This window comes from Podarcis cretensis (assembly GCF_951804945.1).
Source record: "Podarcis cretensis genome assembly, chromosome: 1".
In the NCBI taxonomy this organism is placed as follows: domain Eukaryota; kingdom Metazoa; phylum Chordata; class Lepidosauria; order Squamata; family Lacertidae; genus Podarcis; species Podarcis cretensis.
This window is the reverse complement of record NC_137170.1, coordinates 140,618,170-140,630,185: the sequence shown is the minus strand read 5'-3', so window position 1 is coordinate 140,630,185 and position 12,016 is coordinate 140,618,170. Positions and strand designations below refer to the sequence as shown.

Genomic DNA, 12,016 nt, shown 5'->3' with positions numbered 1-12,016 from the left:
AACTGCGTGTGGAGCAGGGAGGTGGGTCTCTTTAAATAGTTGAGGATCAGACCAAGGTGAAACCTGCTGGTTCAGTTGGGCCTCCCCCCCCCCATCAAGAGCCTGCCTCTTAGCCTGCCGGCTATTGGCTAATTCAGCCAGTAGGCTTGAATCTGCTTCCAGGCTGACAAGGTGAACTGTTTTGACTCCCCACCAGTTGGAAAACCTCCATTAAAAGCAGTTCTGCATTGGATAGCGTGGGGGAGAAGCAAGGCTGGCCTGCAATGCTGCCACAACTAGAAGTAAGGTAAACGGACTTCTCTCTGTGTGGTTACTTTCTATTTATTTTATTTTTAAAGTAGGTGGGCCAATGCTTTAAAGTTAGTGCACACTTTTGAGAGAAGTGTTCTGTGAAACCCAGAAGCTTATGTCACCTTTAAAAACCACCCATTGACATGTGTCTTTGAGAGAGATTTATATGTCCATTCTTACTTCTATCAAAGGCTCAGACATGGGTGGGGGACTTTTAAAATAATAATAATAATAATAATAATAATAATAATAATAATAATAATACAACCCAAATTACAGCAACATGAGGACCTGAGGTCAGACAATGCACCCACGCCCTTTACTTTAGTTCTTTGCTTTCATCCTTCGGTGGTGCTTCAGGAACAACTTTTCCAACCTTTTACTTCTCTTGCACCTGTTTCATGGCACCTACCACCTGATCAGTGGGGCCAGCATCCATCTTTGGCTTGATTTTGCCTTGGTTGTAGAGGCCAGCTACACTTAAGAGCTCCACCTTCTCATTCAGGTAGCCCAGATAGTAGCCACAGATGACTTAAAGTAATAGGATTTAACTTAGTCATGACTTATTCCTTTGATTCAGTCTGACTTGATCATAGCTAACTTTAGGAGGCAAAATTTCTACTGGTGTTCAGTAATCTGCATGCTGAAAGTAGGCTCTGAAAGCCTCTTCTTGGTTTTGAAAATTGTGTTCCCATGGAGTAACCATATTGCCTTATGACTGCCGCATTTAAGCAGCAGCCATTGCAGATAATGTGCTTTCAGAGTTGTGGATCAATGGCTCTCAAACTCCAATGGAACTGAGAACACTTGTGATAAAACAGTATGTATTTTCCCATTTTCCACATTGCTAGCTAAGATGATTTTTTGTCCTGAGAGACTTCAGAGATATCATTGCAGTGATGGATAATCCTCATGCATATCTCAATCCTTATGTTAGGGTCTGATGGTCGTACATAGGGGCAAATAGATAAGACTCACATGTTCCAATATCATTTGCAAGACCGTTTTATGTTTAAACTTTTGTGGGGCCTTCCTTTCCCCTCTCTCCCACAACCCCCTTTTGTACTCTTTTTGAAGGCTGTCAGACCTATGATGACCACCTGGCTTCCAATCAAGAAGGAAGCAAATCCAAGAACGTGGTGAACTTGGGTGCAATAAGACAAGGCATGAAGCGCTTTCAGTTTCTCTTAAACTGCTGTGAGCCAGGAACAATCCCTGATGCCTCTATCCTGGCAGCTGCCCTCGATCTTGTAAGTAACTGCATGATGTTTCTTGAACACTCTTCACAACCAATAATTCAATAATGCATAAGCTGCGATGTGAAGTGGGAAGATATTTTTAAAAACACACAAGGAAACTATGCAATAAATGCTAAGTACAAACAAGGAAATTTTCGTGTATCTGCGAATATGTACCTGGATAGGATATTTGATTTACTAGATTTGTGCTGCACCTAAAGAAAACAGCTCTTTTAATATTCAGATTTCTTTAAGGGTCCGTATTTCACAACTATTACTAAGCCTCTATAAATGTCTTATAAACAGAAGACTGGTATATATGGCTCCAACTACTTTAACTCCACAGAGATGTTCAGCTGATGCTATAAATAATTGAAGCAAGCCATAGCTGTGAGTCTCAAGTAATTCACTGTGGGGAGCAGAAGGGTAGGGGAGTCTTCAAAGCTTTCTGGTATATGACTTATTCATCGAATGGTGATTTGTGGATCCAAGGCCTAGATGATCCAAGCCCAGCATAGATGATGATTTTTCAATCTTGCAGTTGCTTCAGCTACTTTGTTCTTCTTGCTTTCCTTGCATCTCATTCACCCTCTGTGCCTTTGGTTGGTTTTACAGCGATTGTGATTCAAATCACTGCTTTGGTATTTAAAATCCCTTGTATTGCATGGCATGTATTTCTGCACATGCACACACGTTTACAATTCATTAGCATTATCATGTCAGTTCAGCTGGGCAGCTTTCTACATGCATCAGTTATTAGACAGCAGCTAGATTCAGGGCACCACGTTTGGTCAAAACTCTCCACTATGACCTGTTCATCTTGGGTGCCCTGCTCGGCATAGTTCATAGCTTCTCTGAGTTCTTCAAGCCCCTTCGCCAAGGCAAGGCAGTGATCCATGAAGGGGCAAACGTGAAGCCCTGAATCTAGCTGCTGTCTAATAACTGATGCATGTAGAAAGCTGCCCAGCTGAACTGACCAAATGTGCTGCCCAGCTGAACTGCCCAGCTGCCCAGCTGAACTGACCAAACGTGATCCACCTGGAGGAGGAACCAGCAAGCCACTCCAGTATCCCTGCCAAGAAAACTCCATGGACAAAGACAGGCATATAAAAGTTATGACGCTGGAAGATGAGCCCCTCAGGTCGGAAGGCCTCCAACATGCTACTGGGGAAGAGCGGAGGACAAGTACAAGTAGATCCAGAGCTGATGAAGCGGGCTGGGCTAAAGCCAAAAGGACGTTCAGTTGCAGATATGCCTGGAAGCGAAAGGAAAGTCCAATGCTGTAAAGAAAAATATTGCATAGGAACCTGGAATGTAAGAACCATGAACCTGGGTAAGTTGGATGTGGTTAAAAATGAGATGGCAAGAATAAATATTGACATCCTGGGCATCAGTGAACTAAAATGGACGGGAATGGGCGAATTCAGTTCAGATGACCATCATATCTACTACTGTGGGCAAGAAACCCGCAAAAGAAATGGAGTGGCCCTCATAGTCAACAAAAGAGTGGCGAAAGCAGTACTGGGATGCAATCTCAAAAATGATAGAATGATCTTGATACGAATCCAAGGCAGACCTTTTAACATCACAGTAATCCAAGTTTATGCACCAACTACTGATGCTGAAGAAACTGAAATTGACCAATTCTATGAAGACTTACAACACCTTATAGAAGTGACACCAAAGAAGGATGTTCTTCTCATTATAGGGGATTGGAATGCTAAAGTAGGGAATCAAGAGATAAAAGGGAACAACTGGCAAATTTGGCCTTGGAGAGCAAAACGAAGCAGGGCAAAGGCTAATAGAGTTCTGTCAAGAGAACAAGCTGGTCATCACAAACACGCTTTTCCAACAACACAAGAGACGACTCTACACGTGGACATCACCAGATGGGCAGCATCGAAATCAGATTGATTATATTCTCTGCAGCCAAAGATGGAGAAGCTCTATACAGTGAGCAAAAACAAGACCTGGAGCTGACTGTGGCTCAGATCATCAGCTTCTTATAGCAAAATTCAAGCTTAAACTGAAGAAAGTAGGAAAAACCACTGGGCTGGTAAGATACAATCTAAATCAAATCCCTTATGAATACACAGTGGAAGTGAGGAACAGGTTTAAGGATTTAGATTTGCTGGACAGAGTGCCTGAAGAACTATGGATGGAGGCTCACAACATTATACAGGAGGCAGCAACGAAAACCATCCCAATGAAAAGGAAATGCAAGAAAGCAAAGTGGCTGTCCAATGAGGCCTTACAAATAGCGGAGGAGAGAAGGCAAGCAAAATGCGAGGGAGATAGAGAAAGACACAGGAAATTGCATGCAGATTTCCAAAAAATAGCAAGGAGAGATAATAAGGCCTTCTTAAACGAGCAATGCAAAGAAATAGAGGAAAACAACAGAATGGGAAGAACCAGAGATCTGTTCAAGAAAATTGGAGATATGAAAGGAACATTTCGTTCAAAGATTACCGTAATAAAGGACAAAAGTGGTAAGGACCTAACAGAAGCAGAAGACATCAAGAAGAGGTGGCAAGAATACACAGAGGAATTATACCAAAAAGATATGGATGTCTCGTACACCCCAGGTAGTGGGGTTGCTGACCTTGAGCCAGACATCCTGGAGAGTCAAATGGGCCTTAGAAAGCAATGCAAATAACAAGGCCAGTGGAAGTGATGATATTCCAGCTGAACTATTTAAAATTTTAAAAGATGATGCTGTTAAGGTGCTACACTCAATATGCCAGCAAGTTTGGAAAACTCAGCAGTGGCCAGAGGATTGGAGAAGATCAGTCTACATCCCAATCCCAAAGAAGGGCAGTGCTAAAGAATGCTCCAACTACCGCACAATTGCACTCATTTCACACGCTAGCAAGGTTATGCTTAAAATTCTACAAGGAAGGCTCAAGCAGTATGTGGACCGAGAACTCCCAGAAGTGCAAGCTGGATTTAGAAGAGGCAGAGGAACCAGAGACCAAATTGCAAACATGCGCTGGATTATGGAGAAAGCTAGAGAGTACCAGAAAGACATCTACTTCTGCTTCATTGACTATGCAAAAGCCTTTGACTGTGTCGACCACAGCAAACTATGGCAAGTTCTTAAAGAAATGGGAGTGCCTGATCACCTCATCTGTCTCCTGAGAAATCTCTATGCGGGACAAGAAGCTACAGTTAGAACTGGATATGGAACAACTGATTGGTTCAAAATTGGGAAAGGAGTACGGCAAGGCTGTATTTTGTCTCCCTGCTTATTTAACTTATATGCAGAATTCATCATGCGAAAGGCTGAGCTGGATGAATCCCTAGCCGGAATTAAGATTGCCGGAAGAAATATCAACAACCTCAGATATGCAGATGACACAACCTTGATGGCAGAAAGTGAGGAGGAATTAAAGAACCTTTTATTGAGGGTGAAAGAGGAGAGTGCAAAATATGGTCTGAAGCTCAACATCAAAAAAACGAAGATCATGGCCACTGGTCCCATCACCTCCTGGCAAATAGAAGTAGAAGAAATGGAGGCAGTGAGAGATTTTATTTTCTTGGGCTCCATGATCACTGCAGATGGTGACAGTAGTCACGAAATTAAGAGATGCCTGCTTCTTGGGAGGAAAGCAATGACAAACCTAGACAGCATCTTAAAAAGTAGAGACATCACCTTGCCAACAAAGGTCCGTATAGTTAAAGCCATGGTTTTCCCAGTAGTGATGTATAGAAGTGAGAGCTGGACCATAAAGAAGGCTGATCGCCGAAGAATTGATGCTTTTGAATTATGGTGCTGGAGGAGACTCTTGAGAGTCCCATGGACTGCAAGAAGATCAAACGTATCCATTCTTAAGGAAATCAGCCCTGAGTGCTCACTGGAAGGACAGATCGTGAAGCTGAGGCTCCAATACTTTGGCCACCTCATGAGAAGAGAAGACTCCCTGGAGAAGACCCTGATGTTGGGAAAGATGGAGGGCACAAGGAGAAGGGGACGACAGAGGACAAGATGGTTGGATAGTGTCTTTGAAGCTACAAACATGAGTCTGACCAAACTGCGGGAGGACAGAAGTGCCTGGCGTGCTCTGGTCCACGGGGTCACAAAGAGTCGGACATGACTAAACGACTAAACAACAACAAAGATTCAGGGCTTATCCACACTTACCTTTTGTTCTGCACTTTGTAGGCAAAGGTCTGGGCGTTTTTTATTTATATTTTTGTCTGGCGCTTCTTTGCTCACTTCAGCCAGTATTATTTCTCAGCATACAGTATTTTAAAAAATCAATTAAAACATTTAAAGTGGGGGGCTCTGTTCCTGGAATCCTTTTTTTAGTCTTTGCAGAGCCTCATTTCTAAGGGCCTACATACCATCACAACTTCAAAGCTACATATCTTCTTCCATATATAAAGTGGGGGGTGAGGTGAGAGGGGCTGCAGAATCAGTAAAATGACTTTCATCCATCCAAATAGCCTCCCTGCCCCAGAGCCCAAGCACTATTTGTTTGGACCAGGTACAAACAGGTCACATACCACCCCCGCTCCCCTTGCCAAATAAAAGGTCTTGTCTGTTTTGAAAATTGATTGATAGCTTCTTAAGGTCTCTTTGTTTAAGCTCCATAGGTATTATTGTGGCTTGGTTTACAGCCAGTATATCGCATGCATGCATACACAAATGACAACTAGCATTTATGCACCCATCCCCATTCCCATTTTGTCTGGAGCCTGGCTCATGCCTTTTTAGGAAACTTGTGAAACTGTACTTGTGAAACTTGTGAAACTGTACAGGCTCCCACTACCCCGTCTATCTGATGGATTCTGTGTCATGTGGTTTTTCTTGCCCAGGGATAGACAATATCAGCAAGGGACTAAGGGATGATGAGATTTGTAGTTCTCAAGTAAGCATGTTGCATGGGTAGGCAAACATCCCTGTTTCTCAAATTGCAAGTATTAAGAGTTTCAAATTACAAGCACCCTCTCTGGGCCTGGGCGAGTGGCAGGTAACTGTTCAGCACACTGCTTCTTCTCCGGCAATTGCTGCAAATCGCATATGGGCATGCCAAAAAGATACAGGGAAATAAGTTTGTATAGACACCTTCAAGCACATTCTTCAAATTCAACCTCAGTTTTCAGCTTATGGGCTGCTTCCCTCTCCTTAACCTCTAGGGCTGAGTAAACTGCTGTCCCTCCTTCCCACAGTGCTTAGGCCTGCCCTGCACCTAGACTCATAGAATGGTAGAGTTGGAAGGGTCCACAAGGGTCATCTAGTCCAACCCCTTGCAGTGCAGAAATATTTTGCCCAATGTGGCGCTCAAATCCATGATCCTGAGATAAAGAGTCTCATGCTCTACTGGATGACCTGTGTCCAAAGTGTTTAACTGGGAGTTCAGTTTTGCCTTTGTTTTATCTTGCCATATTTAAAAGCAGCGAAAGAACTGTAATGGAGGAAGTGGGGAGGCCATTTTGTAAGCAGAATTTCAAAGAAAGTGCCCATCTTGTTAGAACTTTGTGGCGATGTTTTGCTTTCTGTTGTTGACCATGAGTGGAGTGGTAACCTGTGGTTCTTTTCAGCTATGCATCTCCTGGCTGATTCATTTCTCCTCATTTGTGGTGTGTTTCTCTGTGGTGTGAATTCATCCTTACCCATTCTGTCACACATCTTCATCTTTCTCTCGCTGCTTCTTCAGATTGCTCTGGGTGTAAGGTAAGCTATTGCAGGGTATTTTCATAATACCTTGACATTCAGCATGCTAATTTTCTCTGAGGACAATGCTTATAACACTTGCTTTACGCGTAAGGATGGGTCAACAGGAATTTGCATCACAAGTCCTTTTGACTGAGAGATCTCTTTAGGCATAAGATCCTGCAGGAATTAATTATGCAATCAAGAACTAAGGACCTTGTTACCAGGCAATGAATTCCTTTTGAGCAGACCAGGGACAAACCATAGCTTACAGTTTAAAGCATGTTTAACTTGGCATGCTTAGAACTGCACATACCTATTTCTTTAGGAAAATGAACCATGGGAATTCTGATCAGGGGCACGACATGGAAGTAGATGCTCCCTGCATTATATCACCCCAAAACACCCCTCAAATGTGCTATTTGCACATGAAGGTGCTGGACCAGTTCCAAGCACATTTATTAAAACACTTTGTCCAGTGTCTGGGAAAACCTGATTTAGAACTCGGGGAACCCATGGCCATCCATATGTTGTTGGACTTCTCAGCCCAAGCTTGCATGACCATGCTCAAGGATGATGGGTTTTGTAGTCCAACAACATTTGGAAGACCACAGGTTCCCTCATCCCTCATGCTCTACAGTAGTTTTTCTCAGTTTTGAACTCAAGGTTGTCTTCTAAATGTACTCTTCTGTTCCATGCCCCTCTCTCCCACTAAGCAACAGCAAACTGCTTGGCACATGAACACTCAGAATCTGACCAGGCGAGCCTGATGGCTCTCTGCAGTCTTATTGTTGCTGTTGCTATTTACTTAGTAAATTTGTATTCTATCCTTCATCCGTAGGTCTCAGGCCGTTTCACAGCATAAAAATACAATATGTATATATAATGAATAGAACAAAGTAGAATATGGACTTGCTTCAGGACCTGTTTGCATTTGAGGCTGGTTTGGTGGGAATGTCTCCTAAGGCACCTTTTGCCATGAAGGAATGCCCTGCCCTGGAATATTCATTTGGCTTCCACTATAGCATTCAGACTTTCCATTCCCAGCTGAAAACGTTTTTGTCCAGACAGGCATTTGGTCTGTTAGATACTTAAAGTTTGTTCTCTTGCCCTCCTCCACCCAATGCTCTTGTTCTCTCTTATTATTTGATTGGTGTTGTATGCTGGTTTTTGTTTTTCATTTTTATTAACATTTTTTATGTCTTATTGAATTCTGTTGGGTTGTTTTTTGTGGATTGTTGTTTTGCATTTTGCATTGGATCTCATTATGAATTGCCTTGAGTGTCTCATATTGGGACAGAAAGACAGGATAATTTCAAAGAAGGAATATATTCATTTTTACCCACAGCTGCATGGTAAGGTTCTGTGGGCCGGGGAAGTAACCCTACATAGGTGCTAGAAGACAACCAGAACCCCATTCATGTGCTACTCACATGTGTATGAATCTGGAGTTAGTGGGGCTGCACTTTTAGCCCCGCCCTTGATGTTGAGTGATTTTCCTCTAACTGCGTGATAGGCATGGTTGTCTGTAGAGAGACCCCCAGCATGCAAGTTCTTGTCTGCATTGGAGGAAGTAGATGTAACCCCAGGGTCATCAGAATCAACACAGTAACATTTTAATAGAACCAGGCTCCCTCCCAGATACACACACACACACACACACACACACACACACACACACGTTTTATAATCAGACCAACAAGTCTATGTTTAAAAAACACACAAGAAGATCTTGTCGCACCTTAAGAACTAATAAATACACCGTGACATAATCTCTTCTGGGCCATAGCTGTTTCATCAAATATGGATTTGCAGCAGAATCAAGGGCTGATGGAGCCAATACCTGTGGAATGGTCTCTCTAACTTTTTAATTAATGGACTTTGGGGATGTATCATATTAAGAAATTAAATATGTAGCCTTTGCAAGTGAGAGGTTCAGCTGGAGAGGTTGTGGAGAGGTTATTATTACTCGTGTTGTGGATTTGCCACAAACCATAGGGCAGTAGTCAAGTAAGTTTCAAGCAGAACCACTGAAATTAATGGGTATGACTATGTTAGTAACATTAATTTCACTGGGTCTACTCTGAGTAAAACTAAGTTTAGTACAACCCATAGATCTTATTGCAAAGTGTCCTGTCATATTTGAAGAATGCAATCCAGCAGTTAGCACAAAATTGAATTAAAATGTGCATCACAAGAAGAGATAAGAAGAACGATAAACAAGGTGAGTATTTCAAAATGTACTTGCAATTGTGACACCAGTAACTATGGTTTGCCGTAAATCAGGAAGTTGCTAATTGAATTGAGATGGGGAACATCAAAAGAAGGGGGGAATGTGAATCATAGAATCATAGAATCATAGAGTTGGAAGAGACCACAAGGGCCATCGAGTCCAACCCCCTGCCAAGCAGGAAACACCATCAGAGCACTCCTGACATATGGTTGTCAAGCCTCTGCTTAAAGACCTCCAAAGAAGGAGACTCCACCACACTCCACCACACTAGGCAGCAAATTCCACTGTCGAACAGCTCTTACTGTCAGGAAGTTCTTCCTAATGTTTAGGTGGAATCTTCTTTCTTGTAGTTTGGAACCATTGCTCCGTGTCCGCTTCTCTGTAGCAGCAGAAAACAGCCTTTCTCCCTCCTCTATGTGACATCCTTTTATATATTTGAACATGGCTATCATATCACCCCTTAACCTCCTCTTCTCCAGGCTAAACATGCCCAGCTCCCTTAGCCGTTCCGCATAAGGCATCGTTTCCAGACCTTTGACCATTTTGGTTGCCCTCCTCTGGACACGTTCCAGTTTGTCCGTGTCCTTCTTGAACTGTGGTGCCCAGAACTGGACACAGTACTCCAGGTGAGGTCTGACCAGAGCAGAATACAGTGGCACTATTACTTCCCTTGATCTAGATGCTATACTCCTATTGATGCAGCCCAGAATTGCATTGGCTTTTTAGCTGCCGTGTCACACTGTTGGCTCATGTCAAGTTTGTGGTCAACCAAGACTCCTAGATCCTTTTCACATGTACTGCTCTCAAGCCAGGTGTTACCCATCTTGTATTTGTGCCTCTCATTTTTTTTGCCCAAGTGCAATACTTTACATTTCTCCCTGTTAAAATTCATCTTGTTTGTTTTGGCCCAGTTCTCTAATCTGTCAAGGTCGTTTTGAAGTGTGATCCTGTCCGCTGGGGTGTTAGCCACCCCTCCCAGTTTGGTGTCATCTGCAAATTTGATCAGGATACCCTTGAGTCCATCATCCAAGTCGTTGATAAAGATGTTGAATAAGACCGGGCCCAAGACAGAACCCTGTGGCACCCCACTAGTCACTCTTCTCCAGGATGAAGAGGAACCATTGATGAGCACCCTTTGGGTTCGGTCAGTCAGCCAGTTACAAATCCACTGAGTGGTAGCATAGTCAAGTCCGCATTTTACCAGCTTCTTTACAAGAAAATCATGGGGCACCTTGTCAAATGCCTTGCTGAAATCAAGCTAGGCTACATCCACTGCGTTCCCTTCATCTACCAGCCTTGTAATTCTGTCAGGTTAGTCTGACATGACTTATTTTTCAGAAATCCATGCTGACTATTGGTGATCACAGTATTCCTTTCTAGGTGCTCACAGACTGTTTGCTTAATGATCTGCTCCAGAATCTTCCCTGGTATTGATGTCAGTGGTTCTGAGATCACATTTGCCAGTTCTTTTAATACTCTTGGATGCAGTTCATCTGGCCCTGGAGACTTGAATACATCTAAACTAGCCAAGTATTCTTGTACTATCTCCTTAGTTATTCTGGGCTGTGTTTCCGCTGCTGAATCATTTGCTCCAAATTCTTCAGGTCGGGCATTGTTTTCTTTATCGGAGAAGACTGAGGCAAAGAAGGCATTGAGGAGTTCAGCCCTTTCTGTGTCCCCTGTTTGCATTTCACCATCTTCTCCTCTGAGTGACCCCACTGTTTCTTTGTTCTTCCTTTTGCTACGAACATACCCATAAAAGCCTTTTTTGTTGCTTTTAACCTCTCTAGCAAGCCTGAGTTCATTCTGTGCTTTAGCTTTTCTGACTTTGTGTCTACACGTGTTGGCTATTTGTTTGAATTCCTCTTTGGTGCTTTCCCCCCTTTTCCATTTTTTGTACACATCCTTTTTAAATCTTAACTCAGTTAAAAGTTCTTTAGATAGCCACCCTGGCTTCTTTAGGCACCTTCCATCTTTCCGTCTCATTGGTATTGCTTGAAGTTGTGCTTTTACTATCTCCCTCTTAACAAACTCCCAGCCATCATGAACTCCCTTTCCTTTTAGTATTACTGTCCATGGGATCTCACCCAGCACTTCCCTAAGTTTTATGAAGTCGGCTTTCTTAAAGTCAAGAAATTGAGTCCTAGTATGTTTGGCTGCTCCTTTCCGCTGTATAGTAAACTTCAGAAGAGCATGATCACTCGCGCCTAATGATCCTTCCACTTCTACCCCACTAACCAGGTCATCAACATTGGTTAGGACCAGATCTAAAATGGCTGTTCCTCTTGTTGCTTCTCCCACTTTCTGGACAACGAAGTTGTCTGCAAGGCCAGTGAGGAATCTGTTTGACCTTATGCTCTTGGCTTAGTTTGACATCCAACAAATATCCGGGTATTTGAAGTCCCCCATTACTACTATCTCCCTTCCTTTTGCATGCTTGGCCATCTGTTCCAGGAAGGCATCATCTATGTCCTCCGTTTGGCTAGGGGATCTATAGTAAACTCCCACAATGAGATCCCTGTTATTCTTCTCGCCCTTAATTTTGACCCAAATGCTCTCACTTTGGCTTTGAGGTTCTAAATCTTGGATCTCTTCACA

General features: G+C 43.0%; 1 protein-coding gene across 13 annotated transcripts in view; it reads left to right on the top strand.

Moving 5' to 3' along the window:
- The window catches only part of UNC80 (unc-80 homolog, NALCN channel complex subunit), a 197,931-nt gene that overhangs the window by 58,195 nt on the left and 127,720 nt on the right, over positions 1 to 12,016 (top strand). For all 13 annotated transcript variants that reach the window (XM_079974817.1, XM_079974825.1, XM_079974823.1 and 10 more), the window contains exon 22: positions 1,369 to 1,541. In XM_079974817.1, coding sequence (XP_079830943.1) covers positions 1,369 to 1,541 — 173 coding nt within the window. The remainder of the gene's footprint in view (positions 1 to 1,368; positions 1,542 to 12,016) is intronic.